This window comes from Schistocerca cancellata, chromosome 3 (genome assembly GCF_023864275.1).
Source record: "Schistocerca cancellata isolate TAMUIC-IGC-003103 chromosome 3, iqSchCanc2.1, whole genome shotgun sequence".
NCBI lineage: Eukaryota > Metazoa > Arthropoda > Insecta > Orthoptera > Acrididae > Schistocerca > Schistocerca cancellata.
The window spans coordinates 108949749-108967192 of NC_064628.1; the positions used below are offsets into that span (position 1 = coordinate 108949749).

The 17444-nt window shown below is 41.1% G+C and overlaps 1 protein-coding gene across 1 annotated transcript; it reads left to right on the top strand.

The window, feature by feature from the left end:
- The first annotated feature begins 927 nt into the window (after positions 1-927).
- On the top strand, positions 928-15773 carry LOC126176149 (uncharacterized). The gene is made up of 2 exons (XM_049923290.1): positions 928-1378; positions 15388-15773. The coding sequence occupies exons 1-2, from the start codon at positions 928-930 to the stop codon at positions 15771-15773; spliced, it is 837 nt and encodes a 278-aa protein (XP_049779247.1).
- Positions 15774-17444: the final 1671 nt, after the last annotated feature.

Sequence of the window (17444 nt, forward strand, 5' to 3'; positions counted from 1 at the left end):
CACTGTATTACACTTTTTGCTTGCTGACATAATTTGTTTATACGTATGTCATTGCCTTGCTACTAGTCGTGATAGCAGAAAATTTACGTTTATTTAGATGAAGGTTCTTCCGTATTTGTGTCAACATCATGTTAGAAGCTGAAATAATTCTTCCCAGAAACTAATTCTTCTTGAATGCGTAACTCATAACTTATTGTTTACGGATGCCTTCTAACCTGTTGATCTGCTTCTTCATTGTGTATGATAAACCTTGTTTGTACAATATTCCAAACAAATGTCGTATGAAGGGGATATGATCGTAGTTACATGTTTCCAAGGAAATCCGTTTAGCCACTGAATACGTAAGTGATGTTACATGAAACTCGGTCTGAAATAACACGAACAATACCTCTTACTTAAAGAGGTAATTAACTTTTTACTGCTATCGTGGTATCTGTGAATTCGCAGTACGAAACAAGGCCTTTTGATAGAAGTAACAGATTCAGAGACAGTAAACAATGACACCTGCGAAATTTGTGCCATACCGACAGGTGGCAGGGAAACCAGGTTTCTGGGGGGACCTTGCACTCACCCAGCGCCGGAATGGGGGTGTTCTCATGGCGAGGCGGTACAGCGAGCGTGGTGGGAGCGCCGAGGTCATAATCGCGCACGAGCGGAGGCAGAGAGAGAGGGAGCGAGAGAGACAGAGAGAGAGAGAGCATCAGGGAGAGGAAAGCAGCACTCCGCACTCCCCTAGAGGTCAAGATGCCGCGGGTCCAGCTAGGCCCCTCGGGCCGCTGGAAGGCGTTGCGCCGTAGTGGGGGGAGGTTTTCAGCACATATAAACCTCGTGGCATATCGTTGCGAGGTTCAGTGTGTAGATAAGACGCCGGTTTTCGCCCGTCGGCACCAGCTATCAACAAACAAAGGGTAGTGCTGGGAGCCAGAAATGCTGCTCCGAACGTGGATGCTGGTACTGCTGACAGTGACATGGACGGCATCGGCCGATGACAAGAGTGGAGACGGAGACGAAGATCTCGTCGTCGGCCTCAAGATGGCCTTTCGCTTGTACGACGAATGCGAGAGACGCGGTGACACCCTGGCGGTCTGCCTCAAGATGCGAGCTGTGAGCCTCCTGGACCGAGCCATGCGGTTGCCGGAAATCCCTCTGGGGGAGTCGGTGCTACTGGTGCGGTCGTCGGAAGAGGATGAGGCGACAGGCGGCAGCAGGGGCGCGTCCCAAGACGACCTCGCGGATCGCAGCGGCAGCCCCGACCAAAGGGAGGGCAGAGTGGATCGAGCCCTCATGGACCGCGTGGCGCGCTTCATCAGCTCCCACAGGCTGCAGCTGACGCTGCCCAGGCTGCAGGCCGAGGACCTGGAGAGGGGCGTCCAGGAAGGTGTGTTTCCGTTTAGCTTTCATTGAGATGTACGCCTACATACACGAACTGCGAGCAACTACTGTGCAGTACGAAGTGGTACTAACATCGTGCCAGTACTATAGATTTCTGTTCTACTCCCTCGCTCACTGAACGAGGGGGTTAAAATGACTCTCGGTATGATGCTGTGCGTCCGCTAATCTCTCATGTTCTAATGGCGTCTAGCACAATGACAGCACAATGCTCGCAGATTCGTTTAACAATACAGGTTCTCTTAATACACCCACAGGGCTTCGAGAGAACTACGTTGTGCTTCTTCCGAGGAATCCCGTTTAAGTTCAGCAAGCATTTCATTACACCTCCAGATGTGTTGCATGGACCTAGAAGCATGTCTCTGGATATGTTGAACGTCTGTGATCTTGCCTGCCTGATAAGAACTCCGGTCACTGGAACTTACCCTGGAACTGATGGCACTAGCGTCTCGTATTTCCTTTACAGATGCACTTCATTTTCTCAGAACACAACCAAGAAGTAAATTTCTCTCATCCGATTTTCCTAAAACTGATCGTACGAGATCGTCACATTTCATATCGCTTCTTAGTATTATCGCTACATGCTTACATGATATGATATGTTCAAAATGTTCCTTACTATCACTGTAATGTACTTTTGGGTCCTTTCTCTTCACATAAATCTATTATGAAAAAGTGATGCCATTCATTACAACGAAAGGAAATTCCCTATAGTACAAAATTCTATCACTGTCGCTTATTTGTAGATGGCCTTCATGGTTTTGGATCCATTTATCATCACAAGTTTGTTTACTCTGAGCAATAATCTAGACTCTGTGTCTTTTATGTATACAAGGAAAGAAGGAAAGAATACCAAGTAACAGAAATTATATTGCAATTACCTGACATTTTCACAAGCAGAGCGATCTCTATACCATCGTAACAAGCTTCCAAAATAGAAGCTGTTTTTCCCAGATCGCAGTTTATACTTGTCCTGATTACAGCTTCAGCAAGTCATATTGCCATATTCATATGATCGGATACCTGAACTGTAGAGCCTCTACGTGTGGCAAATGGCCATCTGGCCATTTCAGTAGTATGCAAACACAAAAAGGCATAACACGAGAAAAGGGCAAAACTGCAAAATTTTGGTATTGTCTGATTTCCTGTTTAGTCCACCTTAGCCAACACCCCATTCATAGTGAGACATCAAATCTCGTTTACATTTGGGTACATGATTAATAATATATCTGGAGCAGGCAAAATAATTATTCTCTTGTAAGAGAACCTAGATCTCTCAGAAGCACTGATGATAGGCTACGTTAGCTGTGTAATGTACTTCTAACTAAACTCATTGTCCTTTGGTTTATATATTATAGTAATAGTTCATAGCTGTGGCGCCAGTCTTTTGCAGTTTCGTATTCCTAAGAGAGTCACACACTGACGATAGTATCTAAAGATCTACGTGTCATGTGTAATGCACTTCATTTATTCTTATGAATGCATTGCTTACAATGTGATAATTTTACCATTATGTAGTCATACATCTATCTGCAGATAATCTTTGTTGTATCTCTTTTCCTCAGTTTAGTATTCAATTGGGAAATTGACATAGCAAATAAGAAATGACAGCAGCCAAAATTTAAAATAGAAAACGACAGGAAAATACAAATCAAATTTGGTGCCAAATGTACGAAAGTCAATTGCGCCAAGAACAGACAGTTCGAATGTATACTATAAGAAGCGAAAAAAATTCCTATTTTACGTTGGAATTGTTTTACAATCAGATGAAAAAGATGCAGGCAATGGTTCGAAATGAATGGTTCGAAACTAGTCACCATTAAGGAAAATATATGCAGCCGTGACAGGAAACTAATTAAATAACGTAGTAAAACATTACCCTCCGACTGTTTCAGAACACAAAATAGTGAGTAAAATCAGAATGTCAGATCAGAGCATGCATAATTAGAATTTATTAAAGAGGTAAGAAAAGCAGTGTCTCTACCAATACCGATATATTACTCACTGCAATGACATGTATTTAAAAAATTTAAAACTGAACACAGCGGTCATGTCCAGAAGACTGCGCGACTCCAGCCGGCCGTCGTGGCATCCTACGCCATATGGCGTCACTCGCTTGCGGTAAAGAGGAGCGTGGGGTCAGCAAACAGCTCTCCTGGCTATTATCGGCTTTTCTGACCTTGGAGCCGTTATTTATCATTCACCTCGGTACAGAACTAGCATTTCGAGGCCACCCATTACAGATCTGTTTCCATGGAAAATTTCTTGGCACTACTGGAAACTGAATGAATGTGCTCCGCATTGCACACACGCTGACAACTCAGTTATGGAAGCGGACCGCCATTACATGTGAAATTCTTAAATATCACAGACGTCAATACATACGATGCTCAAGTATACCTGTCAAATACAAAATCGAAAATTTCAATGGGCCTAATGCTTAACATAAGTTTCTTTCTTTTTAAGGAAATATGACGTAAAATTATAAGCTAACGCTTTTCCTCCAAGCAAACGTTTTAGAGTATTCTTGCAGTTGAGCTACATCAACACAGCTGAAATGCATTTGTACTACGGAACATTGGTGATCTACGGTACTATTGTATATTAATACATAAAAATTGTCAGTCAATGTGTAATTTTATTTCGGCCGTGAAGCAGAACACCAGCATCCATATTCCACAAGCCACCTTGCGTTGAACGGCTGAATGTTAAGTGTAGTTCCCTCTTCTTCTCGTTACATTAATTCTAGTGGGCTGGTGCACGTGTGAATGTAGTTGAAGCTTTGAAAAATTGTCTCCTTGGCTGTGATGCTTCAAGTTTGACCTGTATTTACGCAAGCTTTCCGTTTTATTCTCATCGATGTATGCCGAGAGTATAATGCTGCCCTCAATGATCTTTCTAATGTACACTGAAGCATTCGCGATTTCAGTGCTGTTAGACGTAGGTAAATAGCTGACATGTGTTTAGAGGTTAAAAATTAATATTTATAATCCTCATAGACGTGTGATAAGTCCTTAGATTTAATTCGAAAATAATTCTCTGACACCGAGGATGAAGAGAAAAGCTCGTGAATAAATATTTAGACGTTTAGATACATTCATTTGGTTCGGTAAAGAATTTTTTCTCCATCAGATCACCCGTACCGACAACATTACGTGACGTGGAATTGTTGAGGAAATAACCGGCCTTTAATGCTTTCAGGCAAAGCCCACGCACGTGTATAACCCTAAGAAAATACACCTACCACTGTCGTAACGCCGTTACGGATGTCAGATACATGGAGAAACATTTGGGTAGCCATTGTACTCTACTGGAAACATCTTGTAAACAGAAAGGTGTAAATTCTCAGCTTTCAATAAAATTTAACGAACTGTGAATTTAAGACGTGACCGCATGTAGTTCCGAGGCTGTAATAACAAGCAGCTGCGGTTGCTTCGTGAAGTAAAAATTAAGAAGAAATGAGCTTTTAACACTTCTTTTTTAGTGGCAGTAAGGAAGAAAGTGAGCGGCTTGGAAACAATAGGGAATTACGTAGTAATTGGCGCTCGCAGCCACTTTGCGCGCCCGTCACTGCAAGCTTGTTTTGTGAAGGCAAATTGCAGAACCGTTGTTTCTTAAAATTACTTCTTTCACCAGTCTTTCAAATCTGCGAACAATAACAAGATTTTCCGAAGAATCTACTCTGTCACCTCACAAGAATCCAAAGGCCTAGCATATTGTTGAGAGTGAAACGAGTCACAAAGAATTTTCGAAAAAATTACGTCAGACAGAATGTTAGTTTTTTGGACACATAGTGATGACATCAACATCGATGTAGTACATATCAGGAAAAAAATAATTCGTGATAATTATTTTAAATAAAAAGTCATTAATGAAATTTTCGTATGTGAATTAAATTAGATTTATTAAACATCTTTTCATTTAAAAAAAATACAAATTTTATCACAAACATGTGAAAAAAGTTTTCAAGGTTAATTTTCACAGGTCACTTTAATGAGCTGAAGGTGTATAAAAGCCGGATACCATGTAGCAATCAGGTTATTTAATGTTATTAGTAATATGCTAATGATTATTTTGTTCTCCTCATAAATTATTCAACGGAGTAAAATGAACTAACTACCTCTAATTCCCTCAAGTTTCTTTCAAATTATGCTTTATTCCTAGCTAAAATTTTCATGAATGCTGGTGAGTTATTGGAAAATGTTTCTGGTTGATGAACACCTTGGTGTTCATCAAAGGCATTAACTTCAGCTCTTCACACTGATCGTTCTTATTCATATTATTGATTCCGTGATTGTGATGTTCGTTTGAAAGAGAGATCGACCTATATTGTTTTCATCTTGTTTAATCCAGGAATAAATAAAATATATAGTCGGTATATCTCATTCTTAGCAGTTGATTCTGCGGTATCTTCTGAATTCCAAGTTATGCATAATTGGTATGACATGTTTGCGGAGATTTAACTAGGCTTCGTTTGCTACCCGAAATACGACAATACAAGACAATAAGCATTCTATGCTTGCTTTACTGTTCTAATACGACGCATGTCTCAAACTTTGATATAGCAAACAAATTTCTGCTTAAGTTTTGTGCTCCTTTCTGCGCAACTGAATTTGTTATCTAGCCTTCTGGGACACTACTTGCAGTTGGTTCCCTGTCAGATTAACACACAGTTTAATAAAGGACTTTCTCAACTAACATCACGTTTATTGCTAGAGATAAACAAACCGGACCAGTTAACCGAAATTTTTTTAATACCGTAGTTCTCTTATATACTTAAATGACACGAATTACATAGTGAAACCGCTTTGGCAGAAAATTTGTAAAAAATACTGCAGGTCGTCAATCTAGTATCCAATGTCTTAAGTGAGTCATCCCTCCTGTGTAAACAGCTTTCCCATTACTGGGATTTTTTAGAAAAATAAATTATAATTTCTGTAATATGTTACGATAAGTTAGCTATGGAGCTTCGTTGTAAAATTATTAAAAATGTTTGAATTAGTGAAATGAAACAATCTTTTGGTCTTACTTTTTATTCTCATTCTTAGAAGGAAATTTGTCTCATAGCACCTGAGACAGCTGGAACGTCCTCCAGTGAGAATTGAATGGTGCAACATATAACTTTAGATGTCACAAAAATCAATGAACAAACTTCAATTTACTAGATGTTTTCCATTAAGCATTAGAATGTTTATGTTTGGTGCTTAGGGCTTGATACTCATGTTACTGAAGACAGTTAAGTATGCCAGACAAAAAGGAGACATCGTGCTCATATTGCGTGAGACCGCATCCTGAGTCCTTGATAATTCGATGAGGAGGAGAGTGCACAAATTTCTTCAGGTACATCATATCTCACTGCAGTTACTCGTTGATGATAAATTTTAGGCATTTTACATCATCCCGCACTGCCGATTACTGAAAAAAAAATGAGTTTAGTCAGTATCGGACCAGATTTACAACTGCGTTCAAGACTTCCTTGTAGATAAAGCTCAACACGTCGCTCTCAACTGAACAAAATCGACAGCATTAAAGGTAATTTCCAGGGTACACAAGGAAGTGTGATAGGACCGTTAAACCGGCCGAAGTGGCCGAGCGGTTCTAGGCGCTACAGTCTGGAACCGCGCGACCGCTACGGTCGCAGGTTCGAATCCTGCCTCGGGCACGGATGTGTGTGATGTCCTTAGGTTAGTTAGTTTTAAGTAGTTCTAAGTTCTAGGGGACTGATGACCTCAGAAGTTAAGTCCCATAGTGCTCAGAGCCATAGGACCGCTAATGTTCACAAGGTAAATAAATGACCAGGTAGAAAGAGTCGGAAGCTCTTTAAAACTGATCGCAGATGGCGCGCTGTTTATAAGAAAGTAGGAATGCTAGAATACAGCACAGATCTGCAGAATGACCTCAGAAGACTTGTGAATGGTGCACGTTCTGCCAGTTGACCCTGAATCTGATTGTAATACACTGCGTATAAGTAGGGAAAGAAATTCACTATGGTGCAACTACACTATTGATGTAAAATTTCTGGAAACGTTATCTCTGGTAAAATATCCAGGAGTAACTATCCAGATTTACCGTAAGTGTAATGGCCACTAAAAAAATAGTACGAAAAGCCGGTGCCAGACTGAGATTCGGAGAAAGAATCTTAAGGAAATGTAGCTCAGTCACGGAGGAAGTGGCTTACAAAGCGCTTGTTTGACCGATTCTTGAGTATCGTTCTTGAGTATCAGTCTGGTTCCCGTTTCAGGTAGGACTGACGCAAGGGATAGAGAAGATCCAACGAAGTGCAGGGCGTTATATTACGGGATTATTTAGTCGATGCAAGAGCGTTACAAAGATTCTTAACAATCTTCAATAGTAGACACTACAAGGAAGGCGTTGTGCAACACGTAGAGGTTTACTCTTAAATTTCCGGGAAGAGTCGGACAACATGTTACTTCCTCTACGCACACACACACACACACACACACACACACACACACACAAAATTCGAGAAATTAGAAGCAAAGCGACAATAATTCTTCTCACGCGCCATTCACGAGTGGAACATGGGAAGGGGCAGATAAGTTAGTGGTAGCAGGTTGTACCTTCCACCAAACGCAGTTATGTGTTTTGCGGAGTATGATGTAGATATGAAATCAAACCACGAATAGGATTTTCTCTTGGGAGATAGCACCTCCAAAGCACACTTATTTAATTTTAGACGAAAAGCCAGCACTGAGTAACCCAGAACGTTGAAATAAACTTTCCCGTTCAGTTTGACAGTAACCTGAATGAGTGGAATGAAGTCATGGTATAAGAGACGCCCCAAAACATCACCGATACTCATTGCATCAGTCAGCCACTGTCCACTTCCTAAGATGTTTTGTCCCTTGAAGACGTGCAGCTCTATGTGACACTGTGAGCAACGACCTTTTGCGAGGTTCCCGAGCCCATATATCATTTACTTCCGCTACCTTTAAGATACTTCACTCTGAAACTGGTGAACAGGGACATGCATTCACTGACATTAGCAATTTCCGTCATATTTGAAACAAATTGTCATTGGCTAGGACTTACACTCACCTTCATTTCATGTCGGTTGGGATCTTCTTGCGATCACTGGTCTTAGGCAATTTTATGTAGCCGCGGTTGGAAGACCATTTATTGTCGACATGTTGGACAGTTCACGGTGATAAAGCAACGAATTTGGCAACATCCATAATAGCTCTTTGTGTCCATTCCGTAGCGCATCAACCCACGTCACCGTCCTTATTCGATAAAACCAACTGGCTACAGCATCTGCAGCGCTTCAAGTTGATCAATGTACTCTTTTAAGAAGGTAACTAACAGTTCTTCTGCTGAGTTTGTACAGGTCGGTCATAAGTATTCCAAGAAATATAATATGTTGCTGGTATCCCCGTCTGCCAAGTAACACTTCCAAGCGCTTCTTAATGTGTTTTTGCTAATCTACACGCTTCTGATACCAGTACAACACTTACTCTCGAAGTTACATCCTAGTTTTCTGCTTCAACTACTCTTTCATTGTATTCCACATCGTCTTCATTTTGTTGGTGGGGTAACTGTCTACTTTCAATACACTGAAATATGGCTCATAATGAGTTATAATATCAACATCACAACTCTCCGTTTATCCTATATTCCTTGCCAACTGCAGCATTTCTTTTGTAATCTACTTTTGAACGAACAAATGGGTGAGAACTTAGTTCCATTCTCGGAGCACTGCAGACACTACTTCAGTTAAAGTCTGTTTAATATAAAACTCAACTTATCCCGATTAACTCAGTTCTACAACAGGCGATTTTCTGTCCTGATCACTACACACATAACCTATCATATTGAAGGTTTAAGCTGCCGTTGACTATTGGTTTTATTTTGACTGTGATTTAGGGGTAGCGTATTATACAATTTGTACAAACGTTGTGATTCCAGCGTTCGATCTCAGCTCCTCTTTGGATTTTGAATAATAGCCATTTGGGTTACCTGACTTTATCACCAGGAGAACGATCTATGAGTTTCAAAAATGCGATCTTACTAAAGCAGTTTTATTTGGCCAGGTCGCAAAAAATTCATGTATAAACTAGTTTCGGCAATTTAAATTGCAATCTTCAGATCATCTACGTACATCAACAACTGTGCCATTCAATGCAGTTCAGCCTAATGAGTGGCGCAATGGTCGATGTGTGTAGATGCTCTGAAAACGGCTGTTTGAATTGCCGAAACTAGTTGTCTATATTTGTATTTATTGCGATCTACGCAAATAAAATTTCCCTAGGAAAAAATTATACTTTTCACCAACCAGTAGCTTCGGCGGCTAAAGTCGGTATAGGAAGAAACCACCTCAGATTGCCAAGGGCCTTGGAAAGCAGAAAAAGAGATAGGGGAGAGAGACAAACAGACAGACAGAGAGAGAGAGAGAGCGAGGGGGGGAGGGGGGTTTGGAGAAGCGGGTAGAGGTTACATGTATCCTCTTCATTTTCTGTGTAAACTGCCTGTCACTGAACATGGAAGAATTCACAGTGTTCAACAGCATTAAGATAGTATGGAGACAACTGCATTAGAGAAACATAATGTGGCTCGTAAGTGGAATGCTGTCCTTGGCCAAAGTTTCCAAATGTGTATGCTGTTTGGGTCGTTGGGTATACATTTTGAATAGGGAGTTAAACATAATGTGAAAATGAAAAACTAATAAATGCACACCGTTCTACGAGTCGAGCGCTAGCGAAATATAAAAATTCTGGATGGGCAGTGAAGTTAGAAAAAGGGAAAAGACAATCTAGATGCAATAAGGGTGAATGAAGTGAAATGGAAAGTGGATAAAGATATATGATCAGATGATCATTGGGTTAAATCAACATATCAGCAAGAAGGGGAAATGGTGTAACAGAAGCAGGTTTGGATTTGAAATGGAAGATATGACAGAGAGTGATTTATTGTGAGCAGTACTGTAATAGTATCTGTCTCATCACCAACGCGATCAAAGCAACGTCAAAACGTATGTTTTGGGTATGTACATGTCATTAACATAAGCACAAGATGAAAAATAGAGATATTATATTAGATTCGTAACATAGAATATATAGTGGAGATGAAAATTGTGTAATCATAGGGTGTTGGAACATGGAAGGAAGTGGAAGCAGAGCCGTGGGAAAATACATTGTCAGCAATTGAAGTGAGAGCCACGGGTAACTACTGAGTTCGGCAGTAACTGGTAACAGTAAATACACTGTTTAAAAGTCATAAGATCAGGAGACACAGGAAGGAAACGTATTAATTAAAGGATGGAGAGACGTAGATTGTGATACCTTATATTGAAGTCAAAGGTGTTCCCATGTGCCGATTTATTTATTTAATGTATGTCACAACATACGGTTTTGTTATACAGATGTATAACAATGGCACCAATAAAAGAGTGAAAACGTACAGAGAAAGTACGTCACATATTTATTAACATTACAATTTCATCTCTCAATCCAATCAACAGCATCCAGTGTCATTACCAGGAAGTGTTGGATGGTGTGGGATGTCTCGCCGTAACTACTAGATGGGTCGAACATATTTTCCCACTCGAAAAGAAAGTTCTTACATGCACCGTTGTTAGTGCAGTATCTAGTCGCTGTTGGTTTAGTGTGGGTACTTGGTGGTGCTTTATGGCATGCATCAGACCCTTCATCAAGACATTCTGTAGCAGTTCTTATTGCCGGTTGTCGATTTTAGTACGTCAGACGTAAGACTTGCGATATAATTGTTAGTGCGAAGCTCGAGGTTGCCACGTGCAGATATAGACTCAGATCACAGGTTAGTAATAATGGATAAAGTTTTAAGAAATCTGTGTGATAGAATCAAAGTATAAATAATTGGCATACTAAAGAACTGAGTAATGAACATCTGAATTAGAAATTATCTGCGGTTGTTGATACGGAGATGTTCATAATCTTCAGGGCAGTCCAATTAAATAGGATTGGATATCACAAACAGAGTAAATACTGAAGCGGCGAAGATAAATGTGAATACGACTAAGGTAACTGCGAAGAAACATGGGGCAGCAAAAGAGAAACTTCAACTCATATAAGGAAAACAGAAAAACAAAAATTTTCAGGATAGGAATGGCATAAAACTGTGTGAGACAATTATGAATGAAATCAATAGAATGTACAAAGAAACTCGGAAAATTGTGAAGAAATCAAAAAATAATTGATCGTTGGAAGGACAGATCCTGCAGACAAGAAAGTAAAAACATGTTTCGGAGAAATTAAAAAAAACATGCTTCGACATTGTGTACGAAAGGAATTACGGTGTTAAACTCAGTAGACAATGGGAAACAGCTTCTGTAAGAGGGAGGTAATATCGGCTAACGTGATAGAGAAGGAAAAGGAGGATCCAGTATTAGAGTCAGAGTTTGACAGAGCCGTGAAAGATTTGCACTGAAACAAAGCAAAAGATACATTTATTTTCTGCGGACTTTGTAAACTCGTTGAGAGAAGTGGCGACCAAACAATTATTATGATTCACTTTTCTTAAAGGGGAATCACTGTCGAATAAAACTTTTAAAAAGACATTGATTGTTAAAATTACTTATCTGAAACCTAAATTTCAGTTTTGAGCTTTAGCCATTTTCTAATAGAGCGCAGCAAATTTAATTGTAACATGTGCTAGAGACGTACAAATGGGTTTCAAAATATATAGTCTGAAGAGTCGATGAAAACCATGACATCCTTTAAATACAATTTCTCTATTTGCAGGCAGACTCTGTGGGAATGGATACATGAGACTTTCTGAACAGTTTCGTCCACACAGTCCCAAAGCTATCAAGGGTATTCACTTGCGTGAACTATCGCAAAATCAGCTTTTCAGTTCATCCATCCAAATTATTGAGCATAAATATAAGCAGAAAAAAGACCTGAAGCCAGGGCAGAAACATGTGTTGCTTTATTGATTTCGAGAAAACTGAGCCGTCTTTAGTAGGAGACAATGGACAATAATGAAACAAGGTGCGTATTCCGTACATCTTTGTACACAACAAAAAAGATATATGAAAGTTCAAAAATAATTGTACACACAGGCAACTCAAAAACGGAAGATATAAGAATAAATCAAGGCGTCAGGTAACGACGTAACTTGTTACCGAGACTCTTTAACAACTATATTGATGATCTCAAAAGGAATGAAAGTACGAAGTACGCGTACAAAAACGACAAAGAAGGTATCATGTGATCACTATGCTGTACGCAAATGATGTAGGATTAATATAGAATGAGGAAGCAAACGCACAACATACGGTGTGAATGGTAAACGAACTAGGAAGACAATGCTACATTCTGAAACTATCCCCCCTCTATAACTGAAGTTATGGCTCAGTAATAAATCGCCCAGTTCAATCAAAAACTACTATTGTAGTCAGAGGAATGGAACATGTCTCCAGATTTAGATATTTACGGTGTGATGTCAACATGAATAACGACAATGATGATCAGCGTAAAATGAATAAGTTTGTACACGTTTGTGGAACTATAAATACAACGTCAGCCATTGTTGCTGTGCACTATATTTAACACCTATACACCCATAACTCACGTACAAATTTTATCATTTATTCTTATTACTTTACTGTATACGTACTATAAATGAAATTTCGTTTGCTGTTCTCCATGCTGTTGGAATTTTAGTGCCTGGCATTGTAGTGTGTTGACCATATCACAGTTTAATGTGCTGTTAAACTTGGATATAGAAATTTTTTGGGGTCGTATTTAGTTAAACTGTGAAGACATATTAATGTGGTGACTTATCAAAATCCAGGACAATGACCTTTTGCAACGTAGATTGCTGCAAGATGTGTGTGAAGAGAGTAATGATGTTCTGGAAGGTACCGACAGAGATGTGGAGATATGTGCACTGCTTTCTCGGTTCAGGATCCAGTCTGCAAACAGCCTGATGGAGGTGATCCCACAGGTTCTCCATTGGCTTTCAATCCGGGGAGTTTGATGGCCAGGGGAGTAGAGTAAACTCATGTTGGTGATACCTGAACCACGCTCATACCATGCAAGCTTTGTGACACGTTGCATTGTCCTGCCAGTAGATGCCATAATGCTGAAGTAAAACAAACTGCATGTACGCGTGGACATGGTCTCCACGGATAGATTCATACTTATGTTGATCCACTGTGACTTCCAGAATCACCCAGAGATCACCCAAGGAATGCTACGTAAACATTCCCCAGACCATAACGCGCCCTCCTCCGGCCTGGAACCTTCCGACAACGTGTTCCATCTGAAAAGGCCTCCTCTTACCTCTCTGTGGACGTCCAGTTGCGGTATTTGCGTGCAAATTCCAGTCTTCGTCTCCGATGAACAGCAGTCGGCATGGGTGCACTAACCAGACACGTGCTATTGAGATCGATAACCAGCAGCTTTCGCTGAACGGTGAGACGATCTCGGTAGTCCCTTGGTTCATTGGTTCATCTGGATGGTCAGCTGCTCAACAGTTTTATGTCTATTGACGCGTACATATCTCTGCAGCCGCCTCCGCCCCCCTCCCCTCCACCCACCATAAGCCCTGTCATTTAGGCCGGTATTACACTATCAAATTTCTTTGTCAAAGATTTGATCAAATATTCCGTCAAATATATTTGACAAAGATCTTTGACGTAGCGCTAGAAGTTGTATTACACTGTCATCATATCTTTTGTCAAAGTTCAAGATGGCTGACAACAACAACTTGTTATTAATTTTACGACGACACTATAAAAGCATTCAACAAGACCAGTTAGGTGAGCTTACAGTGAAGGACGTCATTACTTAAGAATGGATGAGCATACATTTCGGTATGTGCTCAATGAAGTGTATCGGCATATCACAAAGCACAATATTCACTTAAGAACTGCTACATCTGCAGAAGACAGGCTCATTGTAACACTCCGATTCCTTGCTACAGGAAAGGGTTAGGTTAGGTTAGGTCAGGTCTCCAATCTCCGTAATCTATTTTTGTATTCAGCGTGCCTCACGCCTCATCAGCTTCATACATCTCTATTAATTTTGTAGTTGTCGGCACACACCAATTGTATTTACCCGCAGTGTTTATAGAAACACTACAGACGACAGAATGCAGCGATGCTAGCGCTCCATGTGGTAACATGTCACATTGCAGTGAACAGAAGACAAGCGACTTCTTTGATCAAATCTACGGCGAGGCCCTAGATTTGAACAAATATTGGACGAGATTTGACAAAGCTCCCTATTACACCATCAAATATCTTTGACAAAGATATTGGACAAAGATATTTGACAAAGAAATTTGATAGTGTAATACCGGCCTTACGGCCTGTGGTGCCCTGCAGTTGCCTCTTAATACACTGTACTTAATCCGCGATGACACGAACAAGTTTCATTGAGGAAGAGTTTACAATAAACTTTGTCGTTTCGAAAATGCTTCCACCCTTGGCCCGAAAGCCAGTGATCATGCCCTTCCGAACGTCAGATAAATCGCTCCGTTTCCTTATTATGACAGTGACTGCGCAGTTTTCCGCGTCTGCCCGACATGCATTGCGAGATACTATCCACTGCTAATGCTGCCACCTGCACTCTGTGAGTTGTTATTGTACGTTGACAGTCAGCAGCTCGTGGTCGTGCGGTAGCGTTCTCGCTTCCCACGCCCGTGGTACCGGTTTCGATTCCCGGCGGGGTCAGGGATTTTCTCTGCCTCGTGATGACTGGGTGTTGTGTGATGTCTTTAGGTTAGTTAGGTTTAAGTAGTTCAAGGGTACTGATGACCATAGATGTGAAGTCCCAGGGTGCTCAGAGCCATTTTTTTGTACGTTGACATTGAACATCCGCGGTGGTCAAATTAATGTGACTGGACTGTGTATAATACCTAGATAGAATTATTTCACTTACACTACCGTTTTCTAGAAAGCTACTATCACAAAGGAAACCTTTAGTGAATTCCATTCGCTTCTTTGTTTCCTCATTACCTCCAATATTGGCTTACAAATCTATTGTCTGCTCCCAGGACGTGGTAAGATGAAGAAGATGATGGGCATGATGATGATGGGCATGGCCTCCAAGATGGCCGGCCTGATCCCCGCAGCCATCGCCGGCCTGTTCCTGCTGGCGGGCAAGGCACTCATCGTGAGCAAGATGGCGCTGGTGCTGATCCTGGTGATCGCGCTCAAGAAGATCGTGGCGCAGCGGCAGAACGAGGGCGGCCACCACTACGAGATGGCCCACGGCTGGCAGGGCGGCCACGGCGGCGGCGGCCACGGCGGCGGCGGACACGGCGGAGCCGACTGGGACCGCCGCTCGCTCGCCGCCCACCGCATGGCGTACCGCGCGCAGCACCGGCCCAGAGCGGTCGACGCCGCCGCAGTTGCAGCAAAGGAGAAGGCCGTCGCGTAGGGGCCACTCTGCGTCTAACCAGCGTGCGCTCTGCTCTCTCTCTCTGCCACTCTCCTCGGGGCTCAGTGACGTATACCGAGTCTTCCACCGTATCTGCGCCACCAGTTGCGCTTTTAACTCCAACGCGTCCCTCCCACGCTCCACTAACAACTATCACTCACTACACCGTTACCTAATATAATTCAGTTTGTTCCCCTGGAACTCTCATACGAATCCATTGTTTACAAGTAGTTTTCTATGTCAGTGCTGAGTTCTATCTCCTCTTGCTGGTTCTACGTGATATTCTCTGGTCAGTGTCTTCCTCCCACGCTCTTTTAAGTTGTTCAAAGGAAAGCGATAAGTTCCTAATTCTTTAACAGTTTTCTTTATGAAACTTTACTATCTCTCATGCTCTCTTACATATGACGCCAGCGATCTAAAAAAGTTTTCCTCGCCAAACATCAGAATTTCAAGTCCTCTTACCATATCATACGATTTATTTAGTAAGCACTACCCAGTGGGTAAGAAACAGTGCTGTGTTCGCTGTAACCGTAATTCTCTCTCAAGATGACAGTAATAACTGCTGTATTATTCTCTTGTCTTCGTCCAAAGCCTGGGAATCCACGCAGTTCCCCAGTGGTTAGTCATACTGTGTATTAAAAGTGCAAGACGTTTCAGAGTTTACGGGATTGTAAACAGGATACTGTTTTTTCGTGTGACAAAAATTTCGAAAGCTTGCAGTGGCGGAAGTGTCTACTTCTAAGTGATCTTCATACGAGATGATAGATAAACGGCTTTGTGACAAAGTATTCGATTTTAGAGATGACACTGAAATTTCAATTGTCGATGAAAAACAGATCTTTGGACATTTTTGTAGAATGCACCCAGAAACTAACTTACTTATTAGGTCCCAAGACTCTGAAGAAAGACAGATACAAAAACTTGAAAGAATACCATTGCCTGTCGAATACCTAGCTGAAGCTACGTCTTTCGCATAGCTATACCGAGTAAGTGGTATGTCCTGGAGATTTTTATCACGAAGAAAAGTGTAACGTTCACCTTCTCATCATTGTGAGGGCACTTCATTGAAACCACAAATATATCCACCATATCATTACCTCATTCATTTTCGTGGCCTGAATGACATGTCATTTACGATACGTCCAAGAGAAATTTAATCTCGGCTCTATTTTTAATTTTTTTAAATATTTTTGCTTATGTTATCACCATATCTTTTCATTTCGTAGTAAATTACTATACTACCAGAGTAAGAGATCCATGCTAGTGATTCAAGGATCTATGGAAGAATCGAGTCCGTTTTTCTCTTCAATTTCGTTCAAAATTGAATAGATACTGCATCAGAGCCTCATATTTGTATCCCACAGCACCCTCCGACTCATTTTGCTTCTAATGCATTTGCGACGTGTTGAAGGGAGGATTAAAGTTTTCTTGTTTCTTTCAAAGTGTAATGGATCTTCTCTCCACTGTTTATCTGCACGTGTACTGCTCTACTATCAAACTAACAGATCCACACTATTTGCTCGAGGATGCAGAGAAGACTAGAGCCCACTTTTATGTAAACTGTCGTACAAAATGAATTATTTTTTTATTTATTTTATGAACTGTCACGAGTGATTATAATTTATTGTGCGAATGTGAGTGACCTGCATATGTGTGTGTGTGTGTGTGTGC